General features: G+C 39.4%; 3 protein-coding genes across 5 annotated transcripts; all 3 read left to right on the top strand.

The window, feature by feature from the left end:
- Positions 1–4,497: 4,497 nt before the first annotated feature.
- On the top strand, positions 4,498–7,081 carry LOC146698186 (C-C chemokine receptor type 2-like). The gene is made up of 3 exons (XM_085472642.1): positions 4,498–4,628; positions 5,220–5,375; positions 5,524–7,081. Exons 1-3 carry the CDS (start codon positions 4,622–4,624, stop codon positions 6,420–6,422), a joined length of 1,062 nt encoding a protein of 353 aa, XP_085328768.1. The 5' UTR covers positions 4,498–4,621; the 3' UTR covers positions 6,423–7,081.
- A 259-nt stretch (positions 7,082–7,340) lies between these two features.
- LOC146698185 (C-C chemokine receptor type 2) lies at positions 7,341–11,741 on the top strand. Of its 2 annotated transcripts, XM_085472640.1 has the most exons (5): positions 7,341–7,636; positions 8,267–8,366; positions 9,203–9,357; positions 9,572–9,744; positions 10,441–11,741. In XM_085472640.1, the coding sequence occupies exons 3-5, from the start codon at positions 9,213–9,215 to the stop codon at positions 11,155–11,157; spliced, it is 1,035 nt and encodes a 344-aa protein (XP_085328766.1). In that variant the 5' UTR covers positions 7,341–7,636; positions 8,267–8,366; positions 9,203–9,212; the 3' UTR covers positions 11,158–11,741. The 2 variants fall into 2 exon arrangements, with proteins under 2 accessions (XP_085328766.1, XP_085328767.1); XM_085472641.1 differs by lacking the exon at positions 7,341–7,636 and having other exon boundaries at positions 7,974–8,366.
- Positions 11,742–12,290: 549 nt separating this feature from the next.
- ccr8.2 (chemokine (C-C motif) receptor 8.2) lies at positions 12,291–19,621 on the top strand. Of its 2 annotated transcripts, none has more exons than XR_014922996.1 (2): positions 12,291–12,398; positions 17,287–17,349. XR_014922996.1 is itself a non-coding variant. In XM_085473204.1 (2 exons), exons 1-2 carry the CDS (start codon positions 15,629–15,631, stop codon positions 18,371–18,373), a joined length of 1,155 nt encoding a protein of 384 aa, XP_085329330.1. In that variant the 5' UTR covers positions 15,599–15,628; the 3' UTR covers positions 18,374–19,621. The 2 variants fall into 2 exon arrangements, 1 of the variants encoding a protein (XP_085329330.1); XM_085473204.1 differs by lacking the exon at positions 12,291–12,398 and adding an exon at positions 15,599–15,696 and having other exon boundaries at positions 17,287–19,621.
- The last annotated feature ends 3,052 nt before the right edge of the window (positions 19,622–22,673 follow it).

Raw genomic sequence — 22,673 nt, 5'->3', positions numbered from 1 at the left:
GCTAAAAGAGATGTGAATGTAGCATTTTGGACAATCCCTACTGCGACCATCACTGAAAACAAGCAGCTGAACGACACAATGGCAACAATGATCCTTGAGATGTTGGCTACAAGATGAACAGCCACATAGAGCAGTGCTCTTTATGAAAAAGAAAGAGATTGGAGGTAAAGATCAAGGCAGCACGGAGGGAGGTTAGCCAATTCTAAGAGTGGCTTATATGTGTGGCAGAAAGATGCAATAAAGAAAGGGATGTACTAAGAAGTGCAACTAGCTGCCAATAGCTCATGCCCTAGGAGCTCCCAAGCAAGACTCAAAGCATTGGCTAGCTGCTTGAAGAGGTACACCAGAGAGACAGAAGCCAGTAGAGAACCCAGATGTTCTCCACTGAACCATCGAAGATGCAATCCCAGTGGCACTTCACTCCATAAATGTTTGGCAGTGCAAATGAATGAGCTGCTAATGGATGAGAGCTAGCCAGAACGGCTAACGCCTATAATACAGTAACTCGAAAAACTGATGTACTATTAGCTTTCAGTGTAAACTAGACATTCATGAATAAATAACAAAAACATATAGGCTGTGTTCAGAAATCAAAGCTGGAAGGCTGCTGCACCTGTCCCTTTAAACAAGAGGTTTGTAAGTAGCACAGAAGGACCCAACTGGAGTAACTTGTTCTGTACACAACATGACAAGTGACAAACACACTCTTTAGCTTCTGACTTTCTCTCTGAGATGTAACCTTACTTTTAAATGCATACATTTTTCACAGTTCTGTTGCTAATCTTGACAATCTGTCTATTTTGCATTGGCCAATTTGTGAAAAACACACAAAATATTGAGAGGAGGAGGGATTTTGTATTTTTTATGGGTCAGAGTAATTTTTCATGTTGTTTTTGAGTTAAAATCTCAAACATTTTTTTTATTATAGAAATGCACTTATTAACAAGCTGAAGGTAATAGCTTTCTTTGAATCAGTTTTTCATTGTGATGCTAAAACCATGTGTTAGCTAGGTAAAAATGCTTATCAAAAGGTCAGCTTGTGTGACAACCAGGCCCCTGAGAATGAGAAATGGTTTTACAGTTATGTGTTTTTGTTCCTTTGTTGGATAAGCAGCTTGTATTAAGCCGTATAGCAATAGCTGGCCCACGAAGCAGGGCTTCAATGTGTTGTCTGCAAAAACTGATCACTCAAAGATTATATCTCTGACAATCCGGTATGCATATTTGTCATAAATGAGTTGTGTGACTAATGCACAGGTTTGCTAGATAAAGACTAGCAAGCTTAAAAAATAGGCTGCCTTTCCTTATCTGGATGATCTAGCATGCATCAAGATTTTTACACTGACTTGCTCACTGTTGCTCAGGTTATCATGCATAAAAACAATTTGTCTTTTAAAAGATATTTTTGGCCTTTTTGAAATTATATCAATGATACATCAGTACAAAATGTAGTCATGGTGGAGTGTGCCGATTGTTCTCAGTTGTTTTTGTGATTTTTAATAAAGGTTACATTATTAAAGCACTTGTATTTAAATGACGCAGTGTTTATTTCTAAACTTGTTTATGTCTCTATCTGAAAAAAATATAGAATAAAATCAAGCCTTTTTTTTACATAACCAGGGATAACCACCCCCATACTGTGTGACAAACAGCCCCATGATGGAATTGGTTGTCACAAAGTGTTAGAGTGTGGTAATTACTTTTTGTTACAGTTAATTGCAAACATGATAAGCAGACCCATTTTGAGCCAACCCGAACCTTAAACTTCAACTTCATGAAGGAAATGGTATTTAAGGATGTTTCAACGACGAATTTTAGCAGTACTAAAATGTGGGCAGACCTTCCCAAAGTGTGGGGCCCAGGGGCGCGGTATGAAAAGGGGAGGGGAAACAAAACGCTTGGACACTGCTAGCATGGGGCGGCCACAGAAATGCAAAGCAGGAAATGAAGCATAACTGAATATGTTTCCAAACCAACTTCATTCTAAGCCAAAGACTAGAAAATATGGTGAAGCATATCTGCCCTTTGGTTTCACCTGCACAAGTGCCAAGGTAGGTCTCCCCTGCAGAATTGGTTTTCGCTGGGCTCTTCAAATCACGGACAAACAGGATCCCACATTCTTGATTTTTAGTTCAAACACTTGTTGTAATGACTAACTACTCCTGACACTTTGGAGATCTTAGCTCTTTATACAGTAAAGTTACAGTGGGATACAAATAATATCAGGCTGATCCTGCCACGATTTGTTCCCCCTGTCTAAATCACGGACAAACAGTATCCCACAGTTGTTTATGTTTTTCAACCCATTTTGCACAGAGAGGCATTTTTTGAAAATGAATTGATAGCAATGTTGAATATTATTACACAGGAAAAAAAAACCCAACTACACGTAAAATAATCACACCGTGACGCCTCTGCCTGTCTAAATAGAGGGACAGTAACTGCGTGTGTGTATGTAAGCCAGTAAAAACCGAAGATAGTCAGATTAACAGTATTTTGCCTCTAACTGCTATTCTGCAATTCATCTCATGTAAACAATAACGTGGCGCACAGCGTGACGTGGAAAAAGGCGCATACCTTTGACGTTGTGTGACAAACTCTGTATTCCTCGTCCACACAAAAGGAGTTTTAAAAAATCTCCGTTTTCGGTGATTCGAAACGCCGTTTACGTGTGGACAAAACAGCTGCGTTTTCAAAAATACTCGTGTAGCATAAAAGAGTTAGTAGTTTAATTTATTACTACCTGTAATTTATTGCAGATTACTTGTATTTGCTTATTTGTTTACTAAATGTTTGAGGTGTGAAATAAACCGCAATGGAGCAAAATAGGGGTGTGTGTGGTTGGAGGGTGTGTGCGTGCGCGTGCACGTGCGGGGGGGGGGGGGGGGGCGCGAACATTTTTCTTTTAAAACAAAAGGGGCCCTGGCAAAAAAGGTTTGGGAACCACTGGTCTATGCTGCAAGTAAAGGCAGACAGTAGGAGAGAAGCAGACAGACATAAACTGCTAAGAAAACAAGTTGAAGGAGATAATATGTACTGAAAACACAGAAACACGCTCAGTACTCAATACTATAAATGGGCCTTTCTGCATTCCAAGGTTGTCCCTCAGAATTATGTTTTCCCACATAGGTCTAAATGTGTGCATGTGATAATTATAGCTTGATAGCTACAATTAGCTCCACTAGACACTAACAGGATGTCCTGTTTGTGAAGTAATTATCTGAGTTAGTTCACTGGGTTTTCAGTTCTTGTGGTTATTTTTGGTTATATTATGAAATATTTTCATAGTTGCTTGCAGAGATGCCCTTCTTTATATTTTACCAGAGGTGCTATGTTTTTGTTTAACACACCAGTCTCCAATTTAAAAAAAAGCACTAACATTACCTCAGAGGACTGGTTACTTTGTGACTTCATGCATTCACCCATCTGTTTTCCAGTTTTTCCATTTTGTTCTGTGGAATTTGGTGGTTTTGACCAAAAGAGGACTTTAGTTCCTCTTCACAAAGAGCTGCACAGCAGATTAGGCTCCAGAAAGACTTTAAATTCAACTTAAAGTTAAAATGTTGGCGATTTTATTTACTGTGCTGTTTTGTGGCGGCACTGACACCGACAGAAGTTTGCAGTGAAGAGGAAGATCTGTGGTCTCTCACAAAGATCGATGGAGAGGGAGAGTGATTATCCTAACCTATCACAAGAGGGTATTCAAACACAACACCCTCTCAAGTGTAAAATATCTGCACATGTCAGCAAAGCTGCAGTTAAAGTCTGTGTGCCGCTCTAGCCATCTCCTCAAACAAAATGGCTTATACTCTCCAAGCTCGAAATTTCTATCCACCTGCTAAAAAAATACGATAGTTCCAACAAGTTACACTACAGATTTTTGTGTATGCTTTCCTACTATCAACCCGGAGAAGACATTGGAAATAAGACCCCCTTTCTTATTATTTGATGGTGGAATATTTGCTGTAGAGTAAAAATTGTGGGATTGTTTAAAGAATTTCTCTGTATCTCCATTTTACTGGTTGACTAGTTCACTGTAGCCTTATCAATTACTCAACTGGAAGGAATTTGGGAGATTTCTGAAAAAAAATTTAAGCAATACATTTATAAAAACTTGGAGAAAAAAAAGTAGACAGAGTTATTTTAGCCATTTGATTTGCTGGAAGAACAGTGCCTCTATGACACCCAGTCTGAGAGGATATGGGTATTGAGGAATAACAACAAATAATAAAGAATTTAGATGACGGCAGCATATGTTGGGATGATTCAGTGTTTATAAAATCACATTATTAATAAACCCTTTAACGCTTTAAGCAAAGTCCAACAGTCGTTTTCTGAAGCTGTGTCCACATGTCCTGTCTTTCTCTTTAAAGTTGTATTGCTGTTTGGATGTCAAGCTATATCTTTAACAACAGAATCCTGATAAGGATCTCACTTAGGGCACATACACGAAACAACATGTGCACTTCTGTTTCTGTGGTCCTTATTATCGGACTGCAGACATCAAGACGGTTACTTCACCTCTGCATGTCTAGAGGCATCACGTCAGTAAAAGAGGGAAAAGGAAGCTTGAAGTGGAATTCCTGGCTGTACCTGGAAGAACCTTCACTGAGACATCGCCATGGAAGGTGAATATATTTTAACAGCAATTCAGTATTCGGTTGTCTTTGAAAATTGTTTGCAAAAAGATACAAATTCTATGCATTGTCACAATGTCATTAAAGTTCATCTTAAGGCTTTTGTATTTTCCTGTCATTTAATGTCCTATCATTTAACTCATATGAACTAAATAAGTTATAATAATTCAGGTTTAATTAACAGACCAAATCCTATTTTAGTGTAGCAGGGGTATCTTATGGATTGATGACAGTGGAAAATGAAGGGGTGAGAAACTTCCAAAAATATACCTGTGGGAAAATAAACCCTCATTTATCAATTATCTCTGAGGGGCCAAAATGCCAGGTAACGACAGTTCCGTCAATGATTATCAGTGGTTTTCTCAGAAAAGGAAAAATCACCTTAAAAATACACACAAAAGTAACCTTTGATCGGGCGACTACAGCCAGCACTTTCTTCTCCTGTCGCATCCCCAACAGTCAGCAACAGGTGTATACAGTAGCAGTTGTGTTTGTGTTTCCTAATAAATAGGCTCTAATCCTGATGCATGTGTGTTGTATCGTAATTGTTGACATTTTAAAAGCTTTTCTCTCCCTTTGCAGGAGAGAACATCACAGAATACACCACAATGTATGATTACAGCACTTTTTTTACTGACGATGGAAACTACAATCCTATCAGCTACAGCGACGTAATGGACTTCATCAGAGTGTTTCTGGCCACTCTCTATAGTTTGGTTTTCATCCTGGGCTTCATAGGTAGGTGCGTCCTCTTGTGAGTATATTATGGGTGTTGGATTGTATTTAAATGATGTATGAAAGTGTGTGTATGTAAGAGAAAGAGAGATGATGTTGTTCTACATGTAACAGTGTGACAAGTAAACTTATTGTGTCTTTTCCCCCAAAGGTAACGGACTAGTGGTGTGTGTCCTGGTGAAGCATCGCAATCAGAGCAACCTGACAGACATCTGCCTCTTCAACCTGGCTCTCTCTGACCTCCTCTTCGTCTTCACGCTGCCTTTCTACTCTCACTATGCCAGGGTCGGCCAGTGGACTTTTGGAGACTTCATGTGCCGTTTAGTCTCCGGCTCTCACCAGATTGGCTTCTTCAGCAGCATCTTCTACATGGTTGTCATGACGCTGGACCGCTACATGATCATCTTGCACGCTCACAGGGTTGCACGTTATCGTACAAAGAAGGCAGCCATCATTCTGACCGTGCTCGTTTGGATGCTGAGCTTGTTTGTCTCTCTGCCGGATTTTATCTTCACACAGGAAACAGAAGAGTCCCAGAAGTTTGGATGTGACTATCCCGAGGAGAGCAAAATCTGGGCTCATTACAACCTGTTCACCATAAATGTGCTGGGTCTCGTGATTCCTTTGTTGGTGATGGTAGGTTGCTACTCCAGGATCATTCCCACACTGGTGAGCATGAGGACCTCAAAGAAGCACCGCATCGTCAAGCTGATCATCTGCATAGTGGTTGCATTTTTCTTGCTCTGGGCTCCATTTAACATTTCTCGTTTCTTGAAGTTTCTTCAGGAAAAAGGAAAAATCCCACATGATGAAACTTGGGAGAAAAATTTAATGAAATCAATAATAGTGACCCAGGCCTTAGCTTACGCTCACTGCTGCCTGAACCCCATCATATATGCTTTTGTGGGAGAGAAGTTTATGAGACGAGCCTTGCAGCTGCTGAAAAAGTTTGTGCCTGGTTACAGCAGAGATGTGGCAGACAGGAGAAGCACAGTTATGTCCAGATCCACTGAAGTCACCTCCACTTACATCTATGGAGGTCAGTTGTAGCCACAGTACTCTTCACCGGTGTCTTAGCTTCAAGGCCTGTCTGCACACGTTTAGACCATTTGAATGAGTATAACCTCTTAGCACTGCCACCTGCTTTACAGAATTTCAAGTCTTTTCTCAACTCTGTGTAATGCTTTTCCTTCGTCTGCTCAGGCCAAATGAAACTTGCTGTTCACGGCAGCCTGTAACAGTTTGCTTTCTTCTTTTACGTGTTTTTAATGAGCTGTGGAAAAAGTGTTTCATTCAAATGTATCGCATTATGAAGTTAAGGTTTAGAAGCATAATTTCCACATTTCACATCATAATGGAATTTGATATGTTTATGTGGAACAAACTTTCCAGTGTTGCCAGATTTTATGCTCTCACTTTTGTATTTCTGTACATTATACGGTGTGCTGTTTTTCATTCTAAACATATTCTAAAATAAACTTTTTCTGATGTTTGTACAAAACCTGTACTTTCATTTATATATTTCAAGCTAATCTCTTTCTAAATTTCAAATATATGCAATTTCTCTTTCTTTTATTATTTCATGATTTCATGATGTATTTGTAAGTACCCTGCAAATGGAGAGATCAAAGTCTTTCATGTACTTATCTCTCATCTTGTTTCTGTGTAACTGTTTTCTTAGGACAATAAATGATACAGCACATCTTGAACTTGAAATGACAGTCATACACTTGGTCATTGAGCATTCTTGTCAGATTCCAAAATTACATTTGAGATATGTACATTTGGTAAGACATGTTAAGTAGTTTCAGATCAATGTATTTATGGTTGCAGCCACCAGTAAACACTAGCATGATTTATTTCAGGCAGGAACTGTGAGTAAGTTCAAGTAAAGTTGTGCAAACTAGGCTCAGTCATTCCTGATAAGCTGAATTTAGTTTTTAGAAATCAGATTATTAAGAGGTATATTTGAAAGGAATAAAAAGGAAACTCCTCATTTGAATATATTTTTCCCCTTTGTCTTTTCCCGCCTCATGTTAACGCATAAAGGGACATTTCTGAGAAAACCACACCAACACCTCTTTGCAGGTTTAACACAATGCGGAGGAAACAGCAAAACCCAGAGTTCACGTTACCAGAAATGAGCTCCGCTGCAGGATTTGACACAAAAAGCAAGCAATGCATATTGGCAGGATGACATGTAAGCTCGGCGCGCAGCACAAGAACATACACATTCAGGAGCAGTGATTTTGGCCAAAAGTGTGGTAAGCGTGTTCAAATTTTTGATTTCTAAACATTTAGTTTCAACTTACTAGACTTACTTCAGCTCGTTCACCTCCTACACCCTTTAACCCACTGTGTAGTTGAGGAATATGCGTGTGTGTATGTGTGTGTGTGTCAGCGCGTAAACACTGTCACCCACAGGAAGTGAGGGTCGGCAACGGTAACAAGTCAGGTGGTTGTGCATCTGTTTATAGTGAAAGGAAAAATGTTTGACATGCGGTTTGAATAGATCACATCAATTTGATTATGGTCACGCCGGCAGGAAGTTTTGAGATATCTATGGATGTATAAGCATTCATCTACAGCCATTCATTATATTTAGCCTGTACTTTGAAAACAGAAGTTAACCTTCTGGGTGGTTTTTACACATAAGCCTCTCTTACATGACTCACTAAATGATGATTCTATCAAAAATGTTCTACTTAAAGGGCAGGAAAGTCCAGTCCACTCTATCAATTCCCTGTTTGAACTAATTTTTCCCTTTGAAGAATTTATCATCACTTTAAAATGTTCATTTGATGAGCAAACTGTTCATTCATCATGCTTGTGGGGAATAGTGTGTCTAATAAAGAGAAGAAATAAACAACATACTCCTTTTCTGTTTCTTGAAGACTGGCTTTAAAGACTTCTGATAGCTAAACTATGGAGGAAATTCTTATGTGACTTTCCACAAGAAAAATTAAATCAGGAGCCAAAAGGTGCCATCATAAAGTAAGTAGGCTTTTTTCTTTTTACACATACATACATATTTATATGTAAAATATTCAGGTGCTTTGGCTTTAAAATAGAATGAGAACAGACTCAAGTTAATGTTTGGTAAGAAATTCAGTAACTACCACAAATGGCTTGTAGACATGTTCTGACATAATATGGCACAAAAAACATAATCTTATAATGATCATAGATGTAAATGTACCTCTTTAAATTATCTGTGATATCTGTTAGACAGCAGAGTGACTGAAGAGTGCGTGGCACTGGGGAAAGGGAACACAAAAGGCATTTGAGGACAAAAACTGAATAGAGGAAGTTTTATGTCTTTTGGGCATTTCTCTCTATCTGTATTGCCACTTTTTAATCTTCTGATGGGCTGAAGAAAAAGGAGGAAAACACTGGAACACTTCATATGTGTGCATGTATGTCAGAGACTCACCCAAAACAATCCAGAACTGGGTTTGAAACTGAAAACATGATCAGACAGGTCCAGCTGCTTGAGTGGTTTGGCTGGTGCTTTTTAAAGCACTGAGCTGCACCTTTTTTAACACCAGACGAACTACTTTTATTTGATTTCCCAACAAGCTGATTTAACAGATTTGGTATTGTTGGTGCCAATTACATCTATATAGTAACAACGGGCAGCCTCCATATTGTTATTACTTGTGTATTGTTTACATCATTTAAATAACTTGAGATGAATATATTGACAATAGTTCAGGTAATTGTTTTTTTCTTTTTTTCTCTTTATGTAAAAGACCACGTGATGGTGACATTCTCACCTTTTTGCATGACTGTTGTACTACATTGACCAAATTTCCTTTTCTGTCTCGCAGCTGTACCACCATGTCAGATAACGGGACCTTTAACTACTCAGAAATGTATGACTATGATTACAATGATACCTGCAATCCGGATTCAAGTTCGGATTTCATTGGATCCATGGTCTTAACAGTGCTTTGCTATGTGCTGTTTTGTGTTGGTATTCTAGGTATGTATCTTTTTTTTTCCATACCAATTCTATGTAACACAGCATTTATAAACCAGCCCCGATAAGGCTTTTTGAATACACAGACATAGCTTGTACGATAGCCCAAGACTCAACTCTGTATACTGAAGCACAGAACTCATCAATAAAGTTCATGCATGCATCAGACTTTCACATACGTTCTGTTCTAAGATTAATATCTGAATTTATTTCACAGGAAACAGCACAGTCCTGTGGGTCCTCCTGCGACATGTTAAGCTCAGAACTATGACTGATGTATGTCTTCTCAACCTGACTCTGTCAGACCTCTTAGTGGCTGTATCACTGCCCCTCTGGGCCCACAGTTCCCAGAACCTCGGCTTATGCAAAATAAAAACAGGAGTTTATCAGGTAGTTATTTTCTTTCTCACTTTCTTTCTCTAAATGGAAAACCTCATGTGTACCATAATAACACATGGAATGCATATTCATTATTGGAACAACTGAAGCACTTCAACTTTCATGATTGACACGTCGATACCGTGCCTTCTTCAGAGCCAAGGCTGCGGTCCAGGAGATTTACAAAACAGATAATCTGGAGTCTGTTGAATTTGAAATGTTGCAACTATGACTGACGAACTGCAACTTCCTCATGGCTTTGCCATGTCGCTGGCGAAGACAAAGAGATGATTATTCTTAGGCTCATCAAAATCAATAGTTTTCGGTTGTATTGAATCATATGTACTACCAAAAAGTAAAGTTTATATATAAACGAAGTAATCCGAATGGGCTCCTTTGTCAAGATGAAAATTTTTTTATGTTACTTTTTTTTTTAAATAAGTGAAAGTTTAACCAGTTTACTCACATTAATTACTTCATATTTTAGTCAAAAGAAATGATTTCTGTTTTCTGAATGCAAAATTCCCAAACAATTACACCTGTGTAGTTGTTCGATTCTCTAAAGCTCAGGTGATGCGTGAAGCAACTGCTGGGTAATGTCAGATTTGTGAAGAACCTCACTGACGCATTTAAAGCCTCATCAAAGGTTTCCTCATCTCATGTCACATCCTGTTCTAATTTTACTTCCTCTCTTCTTCCACCCAACAGTTAGGCTTCTACAGTGGGACCTTGTTCGTGACCTTCATGAGCGTGGACCGCTACCTGGCCATCGTCCATGCCGTGGCAGCCATTCGAGCCCGGACACGTCGCTACGGCATCACAGCCAGCATCATTATTTGGGCGATATCTGTCACTATGGCAACCCCTCGGGTAGTATTTGCCTCCTTGGAGTCTGATGATAATGTCTCAGAGTGCCAGCCCATCTACCCAGAAGACACAGAGCATTTCTGGAAGTTGCAGCGCAACTTCAGTGAGAACACAGTGGGCCTTTTTCTGTGCCTTCCCATCATGATTTTCTGCTATGTGAAAATCCTCATTGTGCTGTCAAAGTCCAGGAACTCTAATAGGAACAAGGCTGTGAAGCTGATTTTCATCATTGTGTGTGTGTTTGTGGTGTGCTGGGTTCCCTATAATGTTGCAGTTTTTTTCAAAACACTGGAGGTGTTTGACATAAACCTGGGACCCAACCTCTGTGTGAGTTCAACAGCCCTCAACACTGCCATGAGCATTGCTGAGATTATCGCGCTGTCCCACTGCTGTGTAAATCCAGTGATCTACGCATTTGTAGGAGAGAAGTTTAGGAAGTCATTGAACAAGGTGATGGCTAAATACTTTGGTTGGAGTTACCCAAGCAGTGGTCCTTACAGCCACAGAGATACCACAGACAAAGAAACCTCCAACACACCTGTAAGATCAGAGTATTAAAAATGGGTTATGTGCTTTGCTGATGGGTGTAACTGTTTCCGCAGCACTGGATTTTTTTTTTTTTATTTGAAACTGAGAGACTACAAAGATCACAAATTGTGTGTGTGTGTGCGTGCGTGTGTGTGTGTGTGTGTGTGTGTGTGTGTGTGTGTGTGTGTGTGTGTGTGTGTGTGTGTGTGAGCGCACGTGTGTGTGAACGCATGTCTGTGGTTAGTACTTCTGAGTGGTGTAAAACAATTCTCAAAACCAATTTGCAGTTACAAGCATTCAGTTTTGAAACTGCTTAAAACAAAACACATGCATCAAAACATAAATGTCGTGTTTATTCACAGTTTGTAACACAATCTTATTTTTGAAAAAATAAAATTATTGAACAAAAAAAACCCTTTCGTCATTCTTCTTTCCTTTTACAGTAAGAGGAAAAAAGTCTCTGAAGTGTGTTAAAGGGTGTTACCAACAGTGTGTTTTTGCAGGGTAAGATAGACGCATAGCAACCCTTTATGATGGAAGCGGCAAAACCACTTTCACTGCTGTAATTCCTGTCAGAAGGTTATTATTATTTGAAAAGAAGTGTTCAGATCTGAGTTCATGTGTCATCTAACAACAACATGTCTGAGTAACACAAGGCATTGTTGGGGCCTACGAGGTGAATTTAAATGATGCACAACAATATTAAGATCTGGTAAACACACAAGTCACACAGAAGGTTTCCTCTTTAAATTTTAGTCAGAAGTCTACCCCTAACTCAAAGAAAGAAATGCATTTAGCAGACACGATGCTATTCTGAAACCATTGTCTGTACAGGGTGCACTGCTGGCTGTGGCGGTAGTATCACTTCTGTCAGGCAAAAAAAACAAAAAACCCACATGCAAGCCTCCAGCTGTGTGCGCCTGCAGGTCTGGTCAGAGTCACCTTGCATATTTAAAAGTTTGCATATATGGACTTGTGGTTCTATAGCTGCACAGACTGTGGGCTTTTGCACTGCGTGTTTCGAAAACAGTCTCAGGAAACTATTAAACCATACATCTCACATCGGAACCCGCAAGCCCACCCAGTTAACTTGGTTTTGAGGAAGGTTGTACTTTTAAAAAAAAAGCAACACCTTCAATTTTTTTTCATGTGTGTGCAAACCATTTCTCACTTCACACATCTTAATGCAAAGTGGATAACTTGTTTGATTAGACAAGCCATCTCTCTATCCTGCGATCCACAATGAATTCCACCATCAGCACCATGGAAAGGTAAAAATATTTTTCCCACTTTATATGCAGAATGATTCAGGCTAACATGTCAGCAGTATTGCTGCACGCCTTTACAGTTCTGCAAGTGGGAAGAAAACAATGACGCACACTTATTTATCTTCAGCCTGTAACAATTGAAATGTTTTTTTTCTTTAATGGAAAGCATCTATAATCATAACTAAATGGACAAAAGTATAAAGCAAAAAGAGGAAGGTCAGTGTAATGACTGTCATTTCTCATTAAAAGTTCAATTATAATGCTCAAAATGTTTTGGATTTAGCTCATTGATCCATATCTTAGACGCAAGATCTTTATCAGTTCATCTTTTACCTGTTGTGGCACAGGGCAATCTGAGTGAAGAATAGTGAACTGGGGCACAGTGAGGAATGTGTTATCTATGCATTATTTAATTAATGACAGTAATGCTGCCTTTTTTTCTTTTTTTCTTTTTGTAAGTGATAATAGAGACAAGCACCAAGGTGCATTTTCTGTATCTGTCTATCTGCTGACAGTGACAGGGCATTTTCTCTTTTGCATGTGTTAAATTTAGGTCAGTGGGAGAGGAAATTACATCCTCATCTCATTCGTAACACTTTTGAATATAAAATGCAATATCCTTTGATAATATCCAAGTTATCCAAGTAGTTTTCTACTTTTTTTTTTGCCTTGTTTTGTTTATTTGTCTTTTTGTGTGTGTTTTTTTAAATTAATGGAACGTGTTAAAAAAACTTATCTTAATTCTTGAAAAACAGTAGTAGCTATCATCAATCGTCAATTAGACTGACGCTAATCACAAAGCATTTTAAATATAGTGCAGCGCACTAACTGCAAAGTCCTCACAATTCAAGACAGTTATTTTTTCAGTCTTAAGTAAATAAACCACTTACAATGGAGATGTCTTCTTCTGTGGCCAGGATTTTTACTTTATAGTCTATACCTTATTTGGCTTCCTTTTTTAATACTTTAATGTTTAAAGTGATCTTGAGTTCCATGAAAGATATCAAATAAAGCTAAGCTATTATTATTATTACTATTATTATTATCAGCATTATAATATTGTGTAAACAAGCTGCCGATACTTACTGCTGAGTGATGTACACAAATCCTATGCCAACTCAGGTTCTGATAGTAATCATGACATAATCAACTTTAGGGGGATATTCTCCTCTAACATTACTTTTCATAGATTTATTTATTTGTAGTATTTTGTTTTTTGCACACAGCTGCTGAAAATGTGTTATAGGCACATCACTGAAGAAGCTACAACAGTCAGTGTGCTGCTGTAACAGATCCTTTATTAGATTAAATTTACCAAAATTTGAATCAAAAGTGGAGAGGTAGAGGGAAGAGATGACAAAACCACTCCTGGGGAAGCCTACCACAGACTGATGCAGTGCACTGATTCTAATCCACCTGTGTGAAATGTAATAAACCAAAAGTGCTATGAAGTTAAAAGGGCATACAAAAGAAATCTGTTGCCACAAACCATAGCAGGAGCAAATGTGGGTCACCCTCCCCTCAATACATGGAATGACCACAAGCATGTAAGTCATCAGCAACTAGAAGCAGTGAGATCTTTAAAAAATGTTGCAAGTATGTAAAACTTATTTATATAGCACTTTATAAAACATGTAACCAGTCACAAAGTTTCATATTATTTCATAATAAAGCAGTTAAAGACTAAAGAGCATTAGATTGATTGGTAAAATAATCCCAAAATTAACAGCAATCAGTTCTCAAATTAGTTCCGATTGCGCACGGAGCAGATTTGACTTGGCTAGCTATAGACGTGTAGTGTTTTTCCCCACTCCTCTGTACAACCTCGCTTCAATTCATTGTGATATTCAGGAATTTGTTCATGCACACCTCTCAAGGGCCAGCCACAGCATTTCAATCAGCCTAACGTCTGGACTTGATCCTCTTCTTTTTCAGCCATTCTTTTGTGTTAGGGATCACTGTCACTGTCATCATTGATCAAACTGGGTCAGGCTTGAGCTGTCAGACAGGTGGCATTTGACATTTGATTCTAGAGTATTTTGGTATACACAAGAGAGCATGGTTGACTTAATGATTGCAAGGTGCACAGATCCTGTGGCTGCAAAAAACCCTATATCCTCGCCTTTCCTCACCATCGTGTTTGACACTTGGTATGTGGTTTTTGTACTGACATGCTGTGCTTGGTTTTCACTGAACTTAAGCCATGTTTGGCTTCATGGCCAATCATCTCCACTTTGGATATCTTACTTTATCGGATTATTCATGTGATGTTTATTTCCACTTCTGCACCATAATGGGCCTTCTAATTTATCCCATTTCTTTGAACACTTTTGTTACTTATATTTTTGCAGATCCACTCATATACAAAGAAGTTGCCTAATAAATGTAATTCAAAAATATGATCTATATGACGACTTCACGTCAAGAATTGGCCCAATAAAGCCCCTGTGCCCCCCTCAGCTGAATAGAATCATTAACATTTGGTTAACCACAAATACTTCTGCTGCGATCGAGGTAAGCAGCATGCCTGTGAGGCACAGCGTTGAGAGGTAACCCTCATATATATTTGAAACTAAAATCAGGTCACTCATCAGTATGTGTGGTCAGTTTTAAAGCACAACCCTACTCAAAACCTTCAAAACAAACAGAACTGCGTTGAAAATAAATGCGTGCTCACAGTCAGCTCTCCCACTGTGTGTGGCGGTGCGTCTGCTTTCAAACACATGTATTTTCCCACTTTTGTATCTGTGGCTACATTCCTCTATGACATTATCATGCGTGTACGGGCGCAATTATGCAGGGTATGTGTGAGTGCAATCACATTTTGTATTCTAATTCATGTAATAGCAAAGTGAATTGAGCCAAATCCCCCCATCAAAGCTGCTTGCCCATCCAGTTCACATGGCCTGGTGCTGAACCTGTCCCTGTGTGTGCATATACTTACACGCACATTTAATTTGCCCAGATTTAACTCAGTTTAAGATTTAACATTTGAGTTATGTATCAAAATTGCATAGAACATTTACATGCAATTTAATGATTAAACTAATTTACATCCTTTTTTACCATATAAGTAGGGCTGATTTTTTGCTAACGAGTGAAAACTAGAGATTTATTTCACTCCTTTACAGTATAGAGTTAAAATACAGTATCCCCACCCCTGCCACTTTAGGAGGTAGGACGGGATTTCAGTTCTTTGGCTTCTTTCTTTTTCTTTTTTAAAGCAGCTGATCATGGACGAGACCACCGAAACTGACTTTACTTTCAGTTTGAATCTTACTGAATCTTCACTTTTCCAAGGGTAAGATCAGCTATAACAAACCTCTATCGGCATTTTCTTCATTTATTGCTCATCGTGAGACTATTTTAAGCTTTTTAATATCATTACTATCCACTCCCCCGTCTTTTTGAATCTTCGCGGTTTTCACCTTCCTTTCATTTTTCCTTCCAGGCGACGCATTCCTAGTTATTGTTTTAGCGTTGGCCTGCGTTTGGACAGTTTGTGTCACTTTCTCATGAACTGCGAGGGATTCAAAATCTTCAAGCACTTCGTCATTTGTCGCCAAATACTTGTGATTTGCTCGCTTGTAAACAATCGCCAGCTGTTTGTTTTCACAGTTGCTGGCCCCCTGCCCTTCCTTCCAACAGAGCAGCAGCAGTCACAGACGGTCTGTCTCGTAGGAAGTTTAAAAAAGAAGCCTGATAAAGCTTACCTCACTGCCACGTGAGCTCGTGCAGTGGTTCTCTTACTTTGCTACAGTTCTTATCTGCACCAAAACAACTGTGCTGCTTCACTAACCGCTTATTTTATTTACAACCGCAGCACTTCATAATAAAATTTGACTTCCTGCTGAGCTGTAAGACTGAAATTCAACTGAACTAAATAAACAGAATGTTATGAATATTCTTTAGATTATATATATATCATAAAATAAATGTTAATTGTACTTACAGATTGAAAAACTGTGGTCACACAGTGTCCGATTGCCTGCGTTTAAGAGTGCCAGGAGGCATTTTAAGATGGTTGCAAAACCTGATGAACGCATTGAGAAACTCTTTGATAGAAGGACTTTGGCTGGCTGACACCATATTATAAATTGATTACATTCAGTTAAATTCATTTTTATTTGTGTACGTCCAAATCTCAGCAAGGTGCCTCAAGGTGTTTTATTTTGTAAGCTAAAGCTTCTATAATAAATACATAACACGATAAATTATCAAATGTAATCTTAGTTTCATCATTGTATATGTTGGTTTTGCACTATACTCTCATTTAGTTAAAATGTTGCTATTAATTAATTATTGTATTCTGTATGCTGTGCAGTGTCACAGCTGTGGTGCTGCTATTCAGATGACTCAGATGAAAGTATCTATCGGTACTATCACACACAAACTTACACGTTCTCAGCGGCTTCACTTTAAATGTATCAGTGCATTTAAAGTGAAGAAAATCTCCTCAGTGCTCCTGTTAATCAACTTTTACCTGAGCAGCTGACCGCTAAACAACTTCTTTATCCCCTGCTTTGATTTAGCTGATCCCAGTATTCTGATAAATACGCTGCTTTATATAAATTGTTTCTGTTTAGACTTCCAACATTTTGAACAGCTTTGGTCAAGGTCAGACATAGTTCCAAAACCGCTGATCATGTGAGTGACTGGTTTTGAAAGTTCCTCGTGCCAGTCCTGAAAGTGAAGAAATGCTTTCCGATACTGTTTAAATGAGCTGCCACACAGTTTGAAGCCTGCAGATCATCGCTGAGTTAAACTGTTTATAAATGTGTTGTTTTATATAGATGCATACTTTAATCTGTGATAGACAAAGTTGTTGAAAATAAGTAAGGCATAATGAGTAAATCTAATCATTTGTTTTTGTGCCTCTGTTTCTTTCCAGCTTCAGCACGCCTCCAACTGAAAATAGTCCTGCATATAGTTCTGAATATACTACTGACTATTACTATGACCCCAACATGTTCGATGGATTTGAACCATGTGTATATACGCGACACGGAGCAACTTTTCTTCCTGCCATCTACATCATTTTCTTCCTGCTGGGCGTTCTGGGTAACTCTCTGGTTTTCTGGGTCATTACTTGTGGAGCGCGACTCCGCACCATGACCGACGTGTGCTTGTTAAACTTGGCCATTGCTGACCTCCTTTTGGTGTGTTGCCTGCCCTTCCTAGCCCACCAAGCCTGGGACCAGTGGGTGTTTGGGGATGCTATGTGCAAAATAGTCTTGGGCATTTATCATATCGTCTTTTACTGTGGGATATTTTTTATCACTCTAATGAGCATTGATCGGTACTTGGCTATAGTGCATGCTGTTTGTGCTATGAGAGCACGTACACGCTCCTTTGGAATGATCGCAGCTGCTGTTACATGGGGAGCGGGATTTCTGGCTTCTTTTCCTGACCTGATCTTCCTCCAAGAGCAAAGAAATGTGTCGGGACCGCACACTTGCTATCCTGGATTTCCAGACGTGAGTTCCAGTCTTCATTTTTGGCAGGTCTTCAGCATCGCTAAAATGAACATTGTAGGCCTGCTCATTCCGATCATCATTCTGGGTTTCTGCTACTCACAGATCATCTGGAGGTTACTGAACAGCCAGTCATCCAAGAAACAAGCTATCCGCCTTGTTGTCATAGTGGTAGCTATTTTCTTCTGTTGCTGGATTCCCTACAACATTGCGTCACTTGCCCGAGCACTGGAGCTAAAGCACCGGTTTTTAGATTGTGGGCACAGCAAAGCCGTCAGTCTGGCTTTACAAATCACAGAGGCCATTGCTTACTCTCACAGTTGCCTCAACCCCATCCTGTATGTGTTTGTCGGGGAGAAGTTCAGGAGGCACCTGTTGCGGATGATAAACAGATCTCCCTGCAGACTGTGCCAGCTGATCAAGGTCTTCATACCACAGGACAGAATTTCTACATCAGTCTACTCACAAACTACCAGCGTGGATGAGAGGAGCACTGCTATGTAGTGAACTACAGTTGGGGGATGTGCTTCTTTTCATTTTTTCATGTCCAGTAAAAATAGATCACTGTGGCTTATTGTCACTTCTAGAGTGTTAAGGTTTGGCACTTGTGAATGTATGCATGTGACTGTATATTAATATAATGTACCACAGATATGTATTTTTACTCTGTTTTTGTACTTCTATGAGTTATGACCAAAATGTATGCAATTCCATTATAAATCTGATTTTGAATACTTTGGTGTATCTTCACCTGGGACGATGAGTCACAGTTAGACTTGTTGCAGTTTGTTTTGCCGCTGGCTCTTTACTTAGCACGAAACTGTGTCAACTACAACATCTGTCAGCAGCTACGGCAACGTCATCCAGTTTAAGTGGGGAAACGCACCACCATGAAAAGTTACATGTCATAGTAGCCTACATTTTTATCCAAACACGATGACCCCCCTCACAGTTGTACCCGTTGCATCAGTCTGCGCACAGGAAATCGTGTTCAGTGCAACTTTGCAGATTCAGCAGTGTAGGTTGCCTAGCATCATTAGCAGAACATTTGCACTTTACCCAACACAGAGAAAACCACAACCTGAAAGAGGAAGCATGAAACCAAGCTGTTAGTTTAACCTTTGCAGTCTTTGTGCACATCCGAGCCGTTTGTTATCAAGTGACTTCATAGTTCTGCTGGTTTTTCTCGTGATATTAATCAGGATTGCAAGAAAGAAGTCCCTTTTTACAAGAGTTTATCGATGGGCATGCAGACAGTTCCTCTTTCAGCTTCTTTGTTTCAATGCCCGGATGGATGACAAATTACAGGAAAAATTGCAAAAATTCCAGGCTGCATTTTACTGGATCCTCTAAGAGAAGGGGAGCTCTGAATCAATAGAAAGTTGTTCTCATATGAATTGATATCATTATTACTATTATGATATTATTACCCCCACCCCCCTTTTCCAGGAAAACAGTCATAAGGAGTCCCTGAATTGTCTGATAAAGCTTGGTTCTATCTTTTCACCTATAATTCCGCTGATGTTTTTTTTTCCATATTTGCTTCAGTTTCCAGTTTTTTGATAGTTTTTGTAACATAAACATTTCTGGTTTCTGTCAAATGGGTCCAGTCATTGGGGCCACAAGAATTCCGATTCGGTTTTTGGGGTAATTTAAATGTTTGATCAGTCTTTGTGTTGTATTTTCTCATTCCTGTTTAAAAAAGGAGTTTGTAATCAGCTGACAATACAGAATAAAGGTGTTATATTTCTATGGTAAGTGCGGCATCCCTGTGACACGAATGAGTGTGTATGGTGAAAAGGTGTGACAGATCCAATCTAACCGCAGTTGCCTCTTTTCACTATTTTTACCTTTTGCTTTAAGTGCTTCCACAAAATAAGGAGTATCTGCACTGACTAACAAACCAACTTTGATATGCATGTTACTGTAGAGTAGAGAGGTGTTATTGTTCCTGTAATAAACTGTACGATTCATCTGGTTTTGGTCAGTGAAGCTGTTTGCTTTACAGGCACTCACGTTTTTCATCTGATAAATTAGCCACACATTTCTTGTAACTTCCTGGCGTCATCATTTTCTTTCGTTGATTTACATATATATTCAATTTTACTATATTTTGAAAAGAAGCATGCAGCTACCCATCATATACCTTTTTTTAAATCTAAAAAATCCTTTTCTGTGCATTATACCATTGTCTATGTGGAGAGATATGAGCTAAAACATCATTTCTGTTAGTCTAGCAGAAAGTCAGAGTGGAGCACTGAGTCCATTCTTGGGAAACCCAGTTATGTCGACTCTTGAGGAAAGTGACAGAATACGCCCATCCCTTAATAACACAATCTGCTTCTGTTTTTTTTTTTTTTAAAGAGCTTGCTCTTAAACTACTGAGAACACAGTGTACTGAGGAAGTGGAAACCCTAAACTGAGAGGAGGGGCAGGCTTGACCCTGTCTATAGATGTAGATTGATGATTACTGCTTCCTCAGAAAGTGTTAGGTGAAACCTGCCTTATTTAGACCGCTGACATTTAGTGTCTGCTGTTTAAGTCCCAAGACAATGGAGTTCTTAAGATGCTCAAAACAATGGCGAGCATCATCTTCATCATCATCATTATCATCATCAACATGTAGATTTCAAATGAAAAAATTCCAGCCCAGGAAGAAAACATCTGAAGCAAAAAGAGTCAAAGTGAACGTGTTTATTTTCAGAAAGCACAAATTTGGTCTGAATCAAAAGCGTGCCAGGGAGAAACATTTGCTGTGCAAAAAGACGATTACTGGCACAAATTGGGGCTTTTTGTTCTGGGTGGATGAATCCAAAATTGTAGTTACTGACCTTCCTGAAGACCACTTTGACGTGTATCTACCATCAGGAAAAGCCCCTGTAAAACAAACTATATATACTGTGATCTAACTAAACGGGAGTGTAAGGAGTTAATGGATGTTACAGCATCCTACAGAGCTGTAAAGCATGATCTGAAGGTGCTGCACGGCTGTAAGCAGTTTTAGGGTTGGCACAAACATTTGGTTTCTGTGGTCAAAGAACTGCTGAGGCAGTACAGAAGCATCTCACCAGATAAGGCTGTTTAGGCAAGGAAACGGAAAAACAACCTGCAAGTAAACAGTCTGACAACTGTCTGCGATATAAAAACACAAAAGCTGAACAATTATTCCCACTGCAGTACTAATGAGAAAGAAGAAACAAGCAAACATAAAAAACATTATTAGCCCCCCCAAATAACCCAGGTTAGTACAGCAGAGGACTGAAAGCGTGTCTTAAATGCATTCCAGATGTCAACAGCTGAACTACTTCTTGTTGTACACAAGTCTGGAGAATGCAGCGATAAAGCAGCAGCTCTGACAAGCTCTGGGGGAAAGTTTCACACTAACTACTCGGAAAATGCTTTCCCTGCAATGCTGAAATGATTAAAAGTGAAGTCTTCCTTTCACTCTACAACTCAACCGCTCACGTGGATTGACTCATGCCAGACTTCAGATACTGATCTGTGGGCTTAACTGATAAATGACTCGACTTTACTTCAGCTTGGCGCTCATGACTTGAAAAACTTGAAAAAGCTGTTGTTGTTGTTGTTGTTGCATTTGTGTTGCATCCATTTTTAATGTATTGACAAGTTATGTGTTCTTAACCCTGATTGGGTGAGTTCAAGTTATGATCTCTCTCCTCCCCCCTTCCTCTTAGCATGTGTGTGTGTCGGGGGAGGGGGCGTCAAACTAAAATACACTTGTGGAGACCTCTAGTGTAAAAAGGTTCAGTGGCAGGTCTGCAGGTTTGCTGGCAGATTTTTATCAATGTGGAAGCATCACAGCCATGAAAGAAGTCCAAAGATTTGATGCCATCTATTAAAGACATCAAAATGAAAGTCAAATTCCAAAAACAGTGGACTTAGGGAGACTTTGTGATGTGTCATGTGTTTTCCCCTTATCGTCATGTTCTCACAGTACAGTTACAAAAAAAGGACAAAGGGTCAAGTGAGAAAGATGGTAAACAGATATGTGAGAGTTGGGGCTGTGATGTCAGTACTTGTTCCTACTGGTTGCCACGCAGCGTGAAATACCAGTACGATATAACATATGATATAAAACTCATATTTTCACATTCGCCTGTTTTTGCTCTCACCACTTTAAATGTGGAAACTGGGCCAGCGAGTTTCATGTGAACTGCCTGGCCTGTAGCAGAGAGCGTGACTCAACTGCCCAATTCTCACTACATGGGAACCACCTCTGCTAAACACACAAAACTCTAGTGAACCTACAGAGGGAATTTACCCTCTGTAGGTTCAACAGTGTTTCAGCAGTGCATTGCACATTTAACCTTTTAATAACACACAGTTCTGTTATCTCCTTCAAACCCCTTTCAACACTACGTGCTGTTTCTGTTGTTCTTCTCCAGGCTGCAGTACTTTCTGTTTCGAGCTTGGCCAATCAAATTTGCCGGTGGTTCTTTAATAACGTCTGTAAGTTGATGCTCTGCAGGTTGTTTTGCACACGATGTGTTCCGCTATCGGCACTTTCTTGAAACCAAGATCTCCGATGCCATCTAGTGGTCTCTTGTCTCCTGATTGTGGTTAGATAGTAGGAGTGTTCTTGTTTACAGGCTTGCAACTCGCGTCCCGTCCCGTTAGTGTGTGGGCCACAATCACGTCATTATTCTCCTCATCAGTGTGAACTTTCTAAGTATTTGATATCTCTTTCTCTGACTCACGTTTGCTTTTGGTTTTAAACTACAGCCAGACAGGACTCTCCCCATATGAGTGAATGCTGAATTCAGTGGGTGGAAAATGCCCAGAA

Source organism: Copadichromis virginalis, linkage group LG11, assembly GCF_057382275.1.
Source record: "Copadichromis virginalis isolate Kocher_CV1m ecotype Utaka linkage group LG11, C_Virginalis_male_GT1.1, whole genome shotgun sequence".
Taxonomy (NCBI): domain Eukaryota; kingdom Metazoa; phylum Chordata; class Actinopteri; order Cichliformes; family Cichlidae; genus Copadichromis; species Copadichromis virginalis.
This window is presented reverse-complemented; position numbering and strand designations above follow the sequence as displayed.

Excerpts from the sequence above, each read along its gene's own strand:
- LOC146698186 (XM_085472642.1), top strand. Across the intron at positions 5,376-5,523 it reads TTTCATCCTGGGCTTCATAG|GTAACGGACTAGTGGTGTGT; the intron begins GTAGGTGCGTCC and ends TTTCCCCCAAAG.
- ccr8.2 (XM_085473204.1), top strand. The coding sequence starts at position 15,629 with ATGGACGAGACCACCGAAACTGACTTTACTTTCAGTTTGAATCTTACT. Across the intron at positions 15,697-17,286 it reads GAATCTTCACTTTTCCAAGG|CTTCAGCACGCCTCCAACTG; the intron begins GTAAGATCAGCT and ends GTTTCTTTCCAG.
- LOC146698185 (XM_085472640.1), top strand. The coding sequence starts at position 9,213 with ATGTCAGATAACGGGACCTTTAACTACTCAGAAATGTATGACTATGAT. Across the intron at positions 9,358-9,571 it reads GTTTTGTGTTGGTATTCTAG|GAAACAGCACAGTCCTGTGG; the intron begins GTATGTATCTTT and ends TTTATTTCACAG. Across the intron at positions 9,745-10,440 it reads TAAAAACAGGAGTTTATCAG|TTAGGCTTCTACAGTGGGAC; the intron begins GTAGTTATTTTC and ends TCCACCCAACAG.